We start from the raw sequence: 15,759 nt of genomic DNA, 5'->3' as shown, positions 1-15,759 counted from the left end.
TGTTTACAGCAGAGTAACATGAGGAGTGGACCAGCTTGTCCCGCCTACTCCATAACTCTAAATGCAGAACCACAGCTGTGTTTCTGTGTGCGAGGGAGTGGGGTTAGAGCAAAACGGGGATTGGAGGGAAAGAGTTCAGTGAGCCCCTGGAAGGAAAATGATATAAAAGCAGCGTGAGTATATATTAGAATTTCAGATGTTGATAAATTACATGTGAAGAAATTAACCCATTTCTTAGTCAAAGGTTTGAGGCCAATGTGGAGGTCATTTGCTGCTGCCTGTGCATGTGTGAAGGCTAGTGTGTGGGTGGTGTGGGTGGGGGGTAATATTGACACGGTCACCCTCCCAGCATCACTAAGATCAATGTACCAGATCAATAGAAGTCATTGACAATAACTGAACTTCTCATATGATCAGTGAAGGAGAAAATTCACAATTTTTCACTATTTCAGTAGCGTGTCTCCCACATGCTCATTCATCACACTGAAGGTCTACAATACAAAACAAACATGCATGCAAATAAGATCATGCACAAATGCACACATACAGAAATTCATGCACACACACACACACACACACACACACACACAGGGGGAAACAGGCTCCTCTCTGACACTGCATGATTGGTCACTTTTTTCCCTCTCTCTCCCTTCCTGCTGAAATAGTTTTAACAAAAGAGAGGGAGAAGGAGGGGGAGGGGTGGTGCGGTTGGGGGAGGGGATGTATGCGCTGCTCTGTTGTCACTAGGCGAAGGGAGAGGGGGAGGGAGAAGGGAGCTGGAGAGCGAGCGAGAGAGTGTAGGAGAGAAGGACAGGGTCCCAGAGGAGAGTACAAGCCTCACACAAATACACACACTCACACGTACACAATTGCCTCGGCTTCCCTGTTCTACCTTTTTGGGATAGTGGATTATTTTCCAAATTGAACCACTCATCGGGCAAATCCAGGCATGATCAGGTCAGTAAACCATTTACTCACTTGTTGAAAAAACTGTTTGTGTTGATCATAATGCTTCTTGCACATTCCTGTCATTTTCAGCGTTCTCCATTCTCTTTTTACATGTGATATTACACATATTACTGCTTACTACATTGCTATTTTTTCTCTCTCACACAAATCGTATGGCATTCTCGTTAGTTTGTCCTCTATATGTCAGCCTAGGTTTGTTCTTACATGTCAATGCACTCTCCTATTCTACACCCCCCCCCCCCCCGAATGGTATGAGTACAAAGTTCCTTTGCTGTGGTGGTTTGTAGTGTTTGTGTTGAAACATGGGGGGCTTCAAAGAATGAGAAACTTTTCTACGCTGGCCGTGCGGTTTTGTGGTCAGAGGGTAAAAGCCCTCTCTCTGTCAGGGCACTCAGCATTCAAAATCTGTCTTGAACGGTAACACATGCATGTGTATGTGCACACATAAACAGACAGAAAAACTGAGGAAAGCAAAATTCAGAGAGCATAAGACACTCATTATTAGTCAATATCAATCAATCCGTATACAAGTATTATATTTTTTTTTGTTTTAATAGGAATATTGAATTTAACATGTATTAAATGCAAGCAAGCAATAACATTTTGATTATTTATACATTTATCACTTTGTCAAAGGTTTCCAAGGAGTGCAAGTGACTGTATCAATCAAAATAGACAACCTAGCCAAAATAGACAACCTAGCCATTTTCACTGTGTCTTTTCGCTCTGACACTGGCATGTGTGTGCTCTTCAGGTGGCAGTGTGTCGGATCAGTGTTGAACTGTGAAATGAACCATGGATGGTTGCAGGAGACCGGTCACTAGCCCAGCCAGCAGCCGCACAACCACCAGCAACAGGAGAAGCAGTAGGCCAGGGAGGCCCCAGAGCATGCAGCTGGGCCATATTGGTACCTACTAGCACCAAGTGGACCAGGTCCTCTCCTCTTCACCTGGCCAGGGCTGCAGAATGCTAAGTCCTGTCACCCCATACAGTAAGTCTTCATTCATATATATATATGTATTTTTGTTTTTGTTTTTTACATGTGTGTACACTGCCTGTGCTTGGATTAATATGTTATAGTCATGTCCAATGATTGGTCTGTATGGCATATGGAACAATGTGACCTAAGTTGCTTTGAGTCTGTTTTTCTGTACAACCTCTTCTTTTGGCTCCTCTTTTGTCCAAGACTCATCTCCTGTGGCTCAGTAGAGGGAAGGGTGGTGGTGGTGGTGGTGGTGGTGGGGGGGGGTCTCTAAGAAGTCATTTTGAGAAGGCAGATATGCTAATGGGTTTAACAGCTGAGTCTCCAGGCTTTGCATTGAGGAATTTCACAGAAAGTGTTCAGTCGTTCGCTCTGTCTCTTCTAAAAAGCAGCATGAACATGGTGAAGTAGCACAGTGGAGCAATTCATCTAGATTGTATTCAGAGCTTTTCACAAGAACGGATGAGACATAAAATGTTTATACACTTTTTAAACGATGATAGCGCCATAATACCTTGAGATTCTGGGGATACCCTAATATATCTTTACTTAAGTTGGAAATTATTTTTTTTTTTGTATGTTTTGTGCGTATCACTGTAAAATCGTGTATATATAACTGTGGTGGTGGTGTTTTTAAAGACCGCTCGCTTTGCACGATTCATAAAAACACAGCCTAGATGAAGTGTCTTCTTCAGAATAAACAGAGAAGCCCTGCTACTGCCACCGTACATCTTGGCAGCATTTTGTTTCCAGTGTCATTAGAGGGGGCAGATACTAGAAAATATATGCAAAAGCAGAATAAATCATATAAATCTCTCTGACACATCAGAGTATAGCCCTCGCCTGTATATGTGCTAATCATGAGAGGATGCAATCCAAGCTGATGAATATGCTTATATTGATTGACTGGGCTATTGATTAGGCCAAGCTTTAACAGGATTACAACGCTAACCTGATTGGAATAATGCAACAGGGATTTACTTCTAGGTTTTTGTATTCCTAAGAGCTACACAGATGTGCAGAGCCAAACAGCAGAAAACAGAGAACTCCCTCCTTTGTAGGGAGAGGAAGCAGAAGTTTTAGTAACGTATAAATGTCACATTCCTCCCTCAAAAAGACTTGCAGCGTCACGTTAGATTTCTTCTCACAGAAACTTCGACTAAACACAACCCTATGCTGCCCTCCTTTTTTTATAGCAACTACTCCTTTAATAAAATCTCCCAGACTCACACATTTCTTGTCAGTCTGCAGACACATAAACACAAACCAGTAAACATACATCACAATTACCCACACCTCATTATGGTCTCTGTCCATAATGACCCTCATGAAGAGAGTAATGAGCAGTTTTCACCCCTTTTTTAGTTGCCAGTTACCAGGGTGAATGAAAGCCAGATCGTTAGTAACCTGGTGTCAAGAGCTTCTCATTAGTCCTGTACAGAGGGACAAATAAACATGGCCTTCCGCCTACACACACACACACATTAGTTCTGCATAGTAATCTTGAAAGCTTGTTAAGCAAATTGTAGCACACCTTAGATCCTCATTACGTTTTGTAGTCAAGACCTGTGCCACTGGTGGTAAAATGACAGGGACAGATAAAGAGCAAAGTGAAGGGCAGCAGGAGAGGACGTGAGGTGGGACTGGTCAGCTGCAGCTTGATATATGAGTGGACACAATAAGCAAAGAGAGGCCAGGCCAGCCACATATGTGTGTGTGTGAGCTAAAAGAGCGGGGGAGGGGAAAACTGACCACACAGGATCGGACACACGGTTCCATCTTGCCTACAGCACACAGAGAAAAGGGGTGGGCTCAAGAAAGGAGGGAAGAAAATCAGAGTGAAGGAAAAGTGAACAATAAAATGTGAAGAAAAAGAGGATGAAAATGATTTAAAGTAAGTTTCTAGTTTCTCAGAAGAGATAAATCTGTGTGATTGGGTGTGTCTGTTTGATTGGGAAAAGCCATATTCTGATTAAAATTTGTAGTTAGAAATTACTTGTAGGGTACATATGTGTAAAACGTTGATGAGTATATGGTACAGTAGTTGACTGGCTGACAGCGGTGTGGCCTGGTGGACTGTGCAGGCTTGGAGAAAAGGGGGAACGGGAAAGGGTGGGGAGTTTTCTCCTCAGTAGATCCTCCTTCACACTGGCTTCATGCTCAGCGTTTTACATAACATAACCTCTTACATAACAATCTAAACCTCATTTACTCTTTGAGCAAGAAAGACAGAGATATCTGAGTGGGGTGTGTGCGTGTAGTCCATAGTCCATTACCACAGGAACCTTGACACGCTCTGTGTATACTCATATTCCACTTCTCCTCTGATGTGTTCTGCATTGATCTTACAAGCAGTGGTGTGAATTAACTCTAACTAATACAAATCACCCAATAATGTGCAAACAGCCGATAGGGTCATTTATCAGCACTGCAACTAAGCATGTTCTCTCTCCCTCTCTATCTGCTTTTGCACTCCCTTCCTTTAGCCTGGGCGTGGACAGTGTGTGTTGAGAGTATGGAGAGGATATGTGCTTTGTAAATAGATCTCAGGTTAGATTCCTGGCATTCCAGCAGGCTGACTCATCCGATAGATGATCAAGAGCTCCTGTGCCTGTTGGCCAGCTGAAGCGCAACTCTGCACCAAAACCTCAATATAGTAGGAGCCTGTGTGTGCATCTAGGTGCGTGTGTCTGTCCATCCTCAGGAAATATAAGTCTTTGTTTATTGTGAGTGGAGTAAAAGCACTAACAGAGGTCCTTTCAGCTCCAGAAGGGTGATTTTTGTTTCCACTCACAATCCAGCCAGCCAATGGTCTCTGATGCTTCACAACCCCCAAATCCCATTCCAGCCAGCCCCTTCCCCCACACGTACTTTCATCTAATTAACCCCTAATTACTCATACTGACCAAGTAGTGGACCACATGTCAAACTAGCCTCCACCGTCGCACAGAAAGCATCCATGACTTGCATAACTGTGTTTTCTGGAGACAGAAAATAATTCGGTGAATTTGCAGAGTTTGCCACATATCATTAAGGAGTAATGGTTAGAGTACTGGAGCTGGTTTTGCTGGAAGTTGTTGACGGCTCAACAGAGAGCTGGGAGGGTTGCGTTCAAGTCCATCTCTTAATTGGATGGATCCTGCTCCCTGCTTTACACACTGGTGCTCTCGCACTACTATGTATATGTGATGTTTGGTGATACCAAAGGCCATGTAGTATCCACGTATAGGTCTTGATGAAGAGAGAACGTAGAGTTTGCAACACCACTGTAATTTTACCTCACTTCCTGCTCTAGGATTAAAGGAGACTTACTGGCTTGCCTCGGGGCGATTAATTGCATGCACATGCACACTCAAGGCAGACTTATACTTTTGAGAGTAAGTGCCATGGGAGCTTCGCTGGAGGTGACTGTGGTGTTTCTTTTTTTGTTCCCAGAGGCTTTCTTCTGCAGCTTACATGCTCCTCTTCAAATACATAACTGCATGTAGTGTCTGCACGCTTGGTCTACTTGGGATGTGAGTATGTTCCTTCTTATCTCGTTCAGATTGATCCCCTCTTGCCTCAACACGTTTAGTGCTCTCCCAGGCCATCTCCTCTTCTGATGTAATCTTGTTCTTCTCAATAATGCTACACAAATTGGTTAATTTTCATCTAGCCAAACCATTTGAAGCGTAAACATTCTCTTTACCACCACTGCTACTGGTCTATGTGAAGAAATTAATGGATGTAAGCATGACCACGTTTGGCTTTAGAATAAACACTGCTATAATATGGCACTGCTGTCTACCCTAAACTGTACATTTTACCCTTGTATTCAAGCTTCACTCATAACACAACTTATTATGCAAGCATCTAAGATGTTGCAGGCTGCTGGCAGACAAGAGAGGTGGCTGCTAAGATTATCATTCTTTTAGTTACTTTTGGGTATTGAACAGAGACTGAGTCACCCCACCTTAGCTATAAGCCAGGTGTCTAAGTTGTCTGCATAAGTACAAATGATTAGGCCACCTTTAGACCAACTTTAAAATACTGTCAAAAAAACCCAGCATTCTCATTCATTTCAATGAGAGAAAGTTCCCAGTGCTGAGGCCTCTGTCCAGAAAAGACAGATAAGCCAGGCTTGTTGATCTTTAGTGAACACAGTAATAATACTTTGGAAAAGTATGTAAACATATATGCAGGTGCAAAATGAACACAACATCACATGCTCCCACCAACACCAAACACCCTTGGTGTCCTGATGTACATTTAAGTGACAGGTAGCATTTGATTTGTATGAGATTTTTTTTAAATGCAGAAACGATTGCTTTCATCCCACTAAGGCACTGCAGTAGTGAATTACTATGTACTGAAGTACATAACCTATTATTAAGATTACTTACAACAATAACAAGATTCAGAACTAATCTATGCACAAACTGCCTGGACACATCCTGGGGAATCCTCTGAATTAAATGAACATGAACTCATACTGAGTGAACAAACACAGATTTAAAAGATCCTAAATGCGGCTAAAAGGAGGAGGCTGGGGAACAAAACTGGACTTCCAGGAAAACGTGCAACTACTTGGTCAAAGCAAATGGGGATCCAAATGCAGAATAATTCTACATTTATAGGATGCTTGCTGTGGTGTAAACTGGTGCAAGATCACTTAACAATAGAAGTGACATCATTTTACCAAACAGTTAGAGCCTACACATAATTATAAACATACATATCACATTGCTATTGATATAAACTGACTGGTCAAAAAGATTTGTAGTTTTCTCATCCCTATGAGCTTTCCATTTGTCTGTTGTGTCCAGTAGCCGAACTGCTTCGGGGCAAAGAAGGAAACGCTAGTGCTGGTCGACAGTATGATAATCACAATGATTAAGGAAAGCTGTCATAGTACCAAGCTGGCTTAGTGCTCATCTTTGTCTCTTGGTAAGCCAAGCATGAGCCACAAGCCAACACGAGGTGCTAGATTAGGGTTAGGGGCTCCCTCAATCATCCCTCCTAATACCCAAACCTTACTTCCCTAATATCTGCACTTTAACACAGATGTCTGATGCTATAGCACTCAAGAACAGTAAGTAAGTAAGTTTAATCTGTTGCAGAAATTCACATTTCTTGAAAAATAGGCAAACATGGCGGTTACCTTACATTTTATCATATAAAAATTTCTTATGTAGGAGCAGCCTTAGTAAAATCTGATCTCAGACTATCTTACTGAGTACAAAGAGTGAACGTTTGAAAAAACTTCGGTTACATAATATGAAGGTAACTGATTGCATAACAGTGGTCAGCTGATAAGAGAGCAACAGTGTTTACTTAGAGTAACAAACTGTGGTTTTCTGCTTTTGGGACACCATTTTAATAATTAATTAGTGTCCACTAAAAAATAATTATGAAGCCATTCATTATGTGACGCCACCTCGGAATAAAGCCTTCATCTAAGTTACAAGCTTACTGCATTTATAAGGTGTAAGCTCACCAGTGGTGATTGTCACCAAGCACTGACACTCCCATGAGCCTTGTGAGCTCTAATCCTTCATTAGTCTGGTTTCCACGGTCTGGTATTTAACCCATCCAGACCCTCCAGCTCAGTTCGTCAGTCGTCTGATCTCAGAGTGATCCTCTCCATTCGCTCGGTTTTCACATTCCTCCGCTGAATTCTGATGAGGATTTCAGACACAGTAGATTACTGCGGTCGAATATGTCTTGGATAGATTATAGGCAAACGATTGGCTCCTGCCTGCAATCAGCAAGACCAGTATATTAGTCTGGTGACCCGTGTGTCTGCCTGCATGCATGATGCCAGGACGAGTGCGTAAACACTGCCACACTGCATCTTAGCATGAGCTAATGCAGGTACAGTTTTTGTAGTTAGCTTCTGCTGTTGAGTATAGTATAGTTGCCGGAATGGGATTTGGTTGTTGTGAAGTGCAGGAAACAAAAATCACCCTTCTGGAGCTGAAAGGTCGTCTGCCTCAAAGACCTTTACAATCTGTTCAACATACGACACATGCGATCCTCTATCCTGGGAATGAGGAAAAAGTCCACTGTCAGGAAGTGATGACTGAAGCTAAGAGTCAAAAACAAAAGAATCAGTAACAGAACACTGCTTCCGAACTATTTTATCCATCAGGGCCTCTATACCAAAACTAAAACATTATTTAGGTCCAATCACTTAAATATTTGTTGTTCAAAAAATGCTGCAGCTGCTTCTTTCATTGTTTTTGTGTCTGTGGCACATATTAAGAGACACATAGTTGAAGGACCCTGTGTCAGTTACAACACCGAGCAAAAGCTTTAACAGTTTACAGGAAATGTGAAGAAATGAACACTCCCTCTGAAGCTGTCAAGATGGCTTTCTGCTTGTGAACATTTAGTTTATTCCTTCAGGTTTTTAAGAAAGTCTCTGATATTGACACAAATGACTGAACCCTTTGACAATGTAATGAGAAATGTAACAGTCGCTTCACATTAGGCAATGTGGGTAGGGTGCTTAGGGGCCCCCTAACCCTGTGGGCCCCTATGCCTGTGGCCAGCAGGCACCATATGTAATCTAGCCATGATCTGTAGATTTACTGTGAAATACAATTAATCAACATCTCCTAGTGAGGGTTAAGTATTTTAAGTATTATTGCAACAGCCTTTTCACTTGTTTAACCCAAAAATCTACTGATCGACTCCAGGCTGTCCAGAACTCAGCTGCCAGGCTTTTAACCAGAACAAAGAAATATGACCACAGCTTCATTACACTGGCTCCCAGTGTGTTTTAGAATTGACTTTAAAATTTTATTGATCACTTTTAAAGCTCTTCATGGCCTCTCGCCTTGTTATATTTCTGACCTTTTAGTCCCATACACACCAGCACGTACCTTGAGATTCTCGGGCAGAGGTCTGTTGTCTGTTCCAGAGTCTCGACTGAAAACTAAAGGGGACAGAGCGTTTGCTGTCAGGGCCCCAAGGCTCTGGAACAGCCTGCCCGAGGAAATCAGGTCGGCTGAGTCAGTGAACTCTTTTAAGTCCCTTCTTAAAACATACTTTTATAGGAGAGCCTTTCCCGATTTTATTTGACTTTATTTTATTTTATTCAATTGTACTTATTTTATATTTATCTTAAACTTGTATTTTAGTCTTTTCAATGTTTTCTTGCTTTTATCTTGTATCATTTTTGTATTATTGTCTTTACACTTGTTAAAGCACTTTGTAACTTGTTTTTGAAAAGTGCTCTACAAATAAAGATTATTATTATTATTATTATTATTATTATTTTCCCGGGGCATGATATGCTGTCATTTTGATTCTGATCTCATATCTCTCATGTTGAGCACATTTGTGGGTCTCTGCCACTGTGTTTCTCTAGGTATGAATGTGTGCTGGTGGGAATACAAGCTCTTTTCATGCCCTGTACCAGTAATGTATTTGTAGTCAGGATGGGTACCATGACCAGTCAGAATTCCCAGGAGCATAGGGATTTCTCAGATCCAAAGTGGGTCTTGTGCTGGTCAAGAGCACTACAATCTCTGGATTGAATGAGATTATCGGGCTGAAGGATCATTTAATTCAGGGCTCAAGATGTGGACTGTTTGAGGCCCATCTGGTGGTCCGGACATGTGACACAACCTAGCATGATCCACATGTAGACAGTTTAATTCCAGACATGACTGTGTGTGTGTGTGTGTGTGTGTGTAAAATAAAAGCCTAAAAGCATCCAACTACTAGTGCTGCTATTATTTTAAGCTTCTTTGCATTTTTGCCCAATACGGAGAACATTTGGATGAAGAGACTTTAATAAAGCTGAATCAAATGGTTGGTTCAAACATCTGCAATGAAAGAATTTGCTGTTTTACTCTCTCATTGGTTTCAGATTGTTGGTTGGACAAAAGAAGACATACAAAGATGTCACCTTGGGCTCTGGGAAGTTTTACTGTGCATATCCCACTATTTTCTTATTCTTCCTTTATTCAATTTATCGACAGAATGACAAATCAATGAGCCAAAAGAATTACAGGCATATTAATCAATGATGAAATGAACTGTAAGTTGCAACCATAAATATAAGCTTAATTCACGAAACAATCACAATAGTGCCAATCACGTAGTGCCAGTGACTGCAAGATAGTCATCTATGGTACATGATGTTATCTGTCAAGCATTTCTCTAAAATTGGAAGATTATTTTCAAAAAGAAGGAATGAATTACTTTTTCCAAATTCATGAAGCATTTTTAATACGGCAAACTAAGACAACATAGTATGTAAAAAAACAAATCTTGATCCATAGAAGGCAATAATGCCAGAAATAACAGTTCCAAAAGGAAAGATTCACACAGCAGAAGAACATGGGTGATGCCCAAATATTGCAGGAGAACAGGATCTGTATCAATGCCAATTCATTGATAACATATTCAAAAAATAATTTTTTACAATATACTGACAGGAATTTTGTGTCTACTCCTGTTGGTGAAACCAAGACAGAGACTTCCTGCTCTGTCCAGTGCTTGTAGGGAAGCCCCTCCAGCCCAGGCCTGGTCAGGACAGTTTAATAATACTCAGCAATGCCTGGAATGTCAGCCTAATGCCTGTTCAAAAAGACATGGCCTGCGAAAGCCAATCAAAGCCCACAACCACTAAACCAACAGATTACTCTGTTTGTGTTAATGTGCATGTGTAATCACTCATGGCACATGAAAATCTGACTTTACTGATTGCTCAGTACACTTGCAATACTGTTCATGGATGTACCGCTCTAGTCTATCTGTGTAGTTTAATAAGAAAACTACCCTACACACTGACCCCACTCCCCCTGTCCAGCAGACCCCTGAGGTTTGGGCTGAATTAGATCACACGCTCAGTGGGGGCGGCTTTGTGGACTAAGAGAGCCACAAAGAGACAACAATGGCCCCAATGTGAGAGAGGCAAAGGCAGAGTGCAGTGTGCAGGCTGGATAGAGGCTTATCGCCGTGGAGACCAGGCTGGGGGCTATGTAGCCGGCTTCATGTAAAGATTAGAAAAGTCATCCCCTGCCTGGATGAGAATGCGTCGAAGAGCACGGGCTAAGGACTGACATGATTCTGGAAAAGGGTCAGCTAGCCAAGGTGATTATGAGGGCAGATATTTCTGAAGTCAGACTCTTGGCTTGCTTGAAGGGCAAAATACCTCAAATGTGGTCTACCAACCTTTATATGGTCCAGACAAAATGATGCAAATATGTACTCCTAATTTGAAACATTTGATACACCATTTCAAGATTGTGTGGCCTAATTCTGCTCTGGTCTTTTTTATGTCAGGTCTGTTAAAGATGCACTGGTCTCCGGAGCACGCTGCTCCCTTATCTCAGTGGCCTGAGCAGCACCTAGACGTCACCTCTACCACCTCGCCGCCGTCTGCCCACAAACATGACCCTTATGCTACAGCTTCTCGCCGCGGCTATGCCCCTGCAGGTTATCCTTGGGCCAGTGATGACATATCAGCCCTTACTGCTTCTTCGCTGCTCAAACGCTATGCTGAGAAGTACTCAGGCTTGGAGCTGTCCTATGAACGCCCTTCTGCAGGGGGCTACACAGAGCCTGGGACTTTCCTGAAAACTGAATCTGAGCCCTGGGCTCATGGTCAGGGCATGGAGTGTTACCCTGGACTGGAGGCATTAACTGGCACCAAGGTGGGCTCTGCATCTGTGGGCATCCCTACCACAGGAAGTGTGACAGTAGTGAGTAACTTGGTCTCTGAGCCGGGCTACAGTGGTGCTGGCCCCTGCAGTACCCCATCATCTCAGGAATACCCTCCTGCGTACAACAGCACCTATCTGTCCTCAGGATACTGCCCTCCACCCAGCGCAGCACTTCCCCCTGCTCCTCTACACTCTTTGCAGGCTGCATCTACTCTAGTGCCTAGCTACAGCGCCAGCACTCCTATCTACAACTACCCTCCAGGGTGCTACCCCCAAACCAGCCTGTCCTCTGGATACAGCCACCCCAGTGCCTCCTACCTGCCCTCTGGGATTAGTGCCCCCACCCCTCTGGCCCCTAGGCCCACCATGGTGGGGGGCAGTTACAGCTACCCATCTCACAGCCTTGGAGGGAGCTCTGATCCAGGGGTGCCACTGAAACGCAAGGCCTTTGAGATGGCAGAGGAAGGACAGGAGGGAGCAGAGGTGGAGGGGACACGCTACAGGAAGTATAGCAACGGCCATGGAAACAGTCATAGCAAAGGTCACGGCAATGGGCAGGGCAATGGTTACGATATGAGTGGCTCAGCCTCAGACCCACAGGCCTACAAACCAGGAAAGCCACTGATGTCACCCCCTTATGGCGGGGCAGGGGACTACAGCCCACCATCAGGCCTAGCAGGAGAGAGTGCATCAGGGGAGCACAACTTTCCTCAGCAGAGAGTGTCTATGAAGATACCTGCATCGCACACACGATCTGAGGACCCCACTGGAGGGCGCTGACAACCCTGGAGGATTCTCTCACTCTTTGAAACCAAACAGAGTTCTTAATTCTGACAGACTTCGGGGAAAAAAATTGGATTTGTCAATGGTTTAATTTCACTAGCAAACACAAGAGGGCACAAGACTGGTATTTCTTGCGCATCTTTAACATATTCATTATTCGTGTTTTTTCCAAAAATTCACAGAGGCATTTTGTCTTGTAAGGTTGAGGTAAGTCTTGGGGGTGAGGTAAGGGCATTCTAAATGTAAGAGTGTCTTGTTTCTCTCAGGATCCTATTTATTTCCTTTCTGCTACTGTGGCGGCAGCACTGCAACGTTGCTGGTTAATAAGTTGGTGTTATTATTTGTAGCCATTGTATATGTACAAAGCCTTTGACTGCAATGCGTTTTACCACACCACAAAAATCATTACTGACCAAAAAGTAAGGAGAGCAATAACTGAAATGGTGAGATTGCCATACTACTTCAGCACAATCACTGCTACTTTACACAGCTGACTCCGAGGCTTGGTGTGTAACTTTGCCTTGAGATATGAATGTTTCCCTGCTCATCCTCCCCTGCGTTACCCCTAACCTTTACTCATTCTTCTTGACTTTTTTCATTTTCTTTAACCCCTTCTTTTCATGTTATCATATTCTATCCTGTTTGTGTGTCCTGCTTATTGTACCTTTTTCATTGCTGAACAACTTTTGTTTTTGTCCAGTTTACACCTACCGAGCTGCTTATCAAATGATGACATGGTATACATGAAGCCGCCCTTTAAATTGTTTTGATGTAAAGAAAGAGTGGGGAAATAATCTAAGATTTTATGTTAACTCAAAAATGTATTTAGCATTCACACAATGACAGTATTCAAGTATATGCAGATCATCTTCAAAACGTGTTGTTTACATGCTGCTGATAGGACAACTAACAGGTATATTTGCCAAAGAAAATGCGAATATTGTAATACCTGGTCCAGCTTATACCTTGTCTTTAATATCAAAACTACAAAACAACCAAAAAGCAAAGTTTCACCAAAAAGTTTCACTCAGAGCAAATCATTTAAAGATGCATGAGCCTGTTTGTTACATCTGACTGGATGCACGGTCCGGACTGAGAGGCATGCAGGTTGCAGAGGAGGATAAGTGCTTCTGAGTAAACGCCTCCAACAATTTTAGCTCATCATTACTTTCTTTATGAAGATCTACCGCTTGTCTGCAAGGATTGACTTTTTTTATATATGCATTCTCTTTACTTTAGCCTCTCAAAAGGATGATTTACAGTTGTGTTATTGAATACTCAGGAAGAATATTGTTACCTCAGAATGATCAAATAAGAATGTATGTTATTACCTTACGGTGTTTGTAGGGAGCTTTACGGAGCAAGATGAAAACGGAGCCATGGCTTTCATTAAGAGCAAAATATACTCTGAAGACTTCAGGGAGACGATGAACTTACAAGGCCTTTGAACAGTAGAAAGCATGTACGCACACACACACACACACGCACGCACACACATACACACAGCTTCTTAGCTCTGGGAAATTAAACTTGAGATTTTTGTACCAAGGCCTGAAATGTTGAATGTAATTCAGATATCTTTTTTTTGAAAGGACAATACATGCCATTATGTAAATCAATGATGTTTTTAGATAAATGAAACATATTTTCTTCATGTATAGATGTAATTCTCTTATAGGTTTTGGGGAGAAATGAATGACATGTTAAGTGTTAGTGTAGTTAGCAGTGGGGGAAACGGTTTTGTGGACAAACTGTCAAAACAAAGCACTCCTGATAAACAACCTTGGAAATATCAAGACATACACACACTACAGTATATGCTCTATAATAGGTATGTTGATTAAATGTCTTAATAGTCCAATGTCCATTTCCCGTATCAGTATTTTAAAACTGCTTGACACAGTGTCACCTGTCAATCAGCTTAATTTTAGTTCTCACATGACTTGACATAATGAAAAAGGAAGAAGTTAAATATGAATCATCAGAGTAGAAGCTTTTTTTGTTTTGTTCATCCCTTCAAAAGTTGTGCCATACTATTATTTTTTCTTTTTGCAAAATTAATTAATTGTAATGAAAAAGAATTTTCATGCCTCTTTTGGAAAGAAATAAGCACATTCATAAAATTAAACTTACTCAAAATGTGGAGTATGGAAAAATTGTATCATCACACAAAGATTTACATCCCCAAATGTGGAGGAAAGAAATACAGATAAATTAAAAGGTCTTACACAAATAATAATGTGTTCTTACCCCGAGATTTTAAAAAGTATTTAAGCGCTTAGCTACAACAATTGAATGCTCTTTAATGCCACACAAAGAATGTGCTCTACATTAACCTACACATGGTGACAAACAACAGTTTTTTCTGTTTCTTGGTGTTACTCTGATTCATTGAAGTAAGTGGAGTTGAATTTATCTCTGTAATTCAGTTGTACTTTTGTTGTGTCTTGTACATTCTCTGTAACCATTTCTACCTCATTTTGATGACATTGTACATGAAAATATTTATTTCATGTCATTTCACATGCCAGTTTAAGGGGCAAGGTTTCTAATTCTTGACCTGTTATAGTCTACCTCACTAAAGGCTGTTGTGTCATGGAAATGAAGATCTCACCAAAAAAACTTGACTTTGTCTTTTTGTCTATGAAACATGTTTGAGATTTGAGTGTCCATATCATTAACTAAAATATAACAGGTTGAGAACTATCATTTCACCAGTGATGTTTTCTCCTTACAAATATAATGACCAACTAAATAATGCAGCATGACAGTGACATATTGCTGCCTGTAGGACCTGTAACAATAATTAAGTTATCGTCCACACAGTAAAACTCCACCTCTTCTGTCTGCTTCACCCAATATTATAACACCAACTTGACACTGACAAAAGTGTTTGCCATGCCCCACATCTCCTGTCAGCTAGTGACGATCATGCGGTGCGATCAAATCTTGGCAATGCTTCTTTTATTTATTTATTTTTACTGGTCCATATATTCACAACAATTTCTTTACAATTTCATGGAAGTTTCCTAATTTGGCATTAATTATATTGCGATGGTAGGTACCATTCCAATAAATTAACCCCAAGTCTTTTAGTCACAAGACAACATGTCATCTGAAGCATGCAAAAGTGTGTAATTTGCCCACAGGCAAGCATACAATTCAACATATGAGGAGTAAAGTTTCCTGTAATAAATGAATGATTATATGTTTTAATGTGGGTTTAAGTTGAGCACTTTGTTACAGGCAGTTCCTCTGGAAAGCGATACAAGCTTTTAAACTTAACTAAGTAAACTTACTTAACTACCAGTGTCAGGACATTGGTCCTTTTCCCCTTTGATTTGTACAATGTTACATTACTTTCCA

General features: G+C 41.6%; 1 protein-coding gene across 2 annotated transcripts; it reads left to right on the top strand.

The window, feature by feature from the left end:
* The first annotated feature begins 764 nt into the window (after positions 1 to 764).
* On the top strand, positions 765 to 15,020 carry si:dkey-195m11.8 (fidgetin-like protein 2). Of its 2 annotated transcripts, XM_038696491.1 has the most exons (4): positions 765 to 957; positions 1,724 to 1,960; positions 5,387 to 5,466; positions 11,231 to 15,020. In XM_038696491.1, exon 4 carries the CDS (start codon positions 11,242 to 11,244, stop codon positions 12,388 to 12,390), a length of 1,149 nt encoding a protein of 382 aa, XP_038552419.1. In that variant the 5' UTR covers positions 765 to 957; positions 1,724 to 1,960; positions 5,387 to 5,466; positions 11,231 to 11,241; the 3' UTR covers positions 12,391 to 15,020. The 2 variants fall into 2 exon arrangements, with proteins under 2 accessions (XP_038552419.1, XP_038552418.1); XM_038696490.1 differs by lacking the exon at positions 5,387 to 5,466.
* Positions 15,021 to 15,759: the final 739 nt, after the last annotated feature.

This window comes from Micropterus salmoides, unplaced genomic scaffold, assembly GCF_014851395.1.
Source record: "Micropterus salmoides isolate LMB-PRFRI ecotype aquatic unplaced genomic scaffold, ASM1485139v1 Ms_hic_scaffold_4, whole genome shotgun sequence".
NCBI lineage: Eukaryota > Metazoa > Chordata > Actinopteri > Centrarchiformes > Centrarchidae > Micropterus > Micropterus salmoides.
This window is presented reverse-complemented; position numbering and strand designations above follow the sequence as displayed.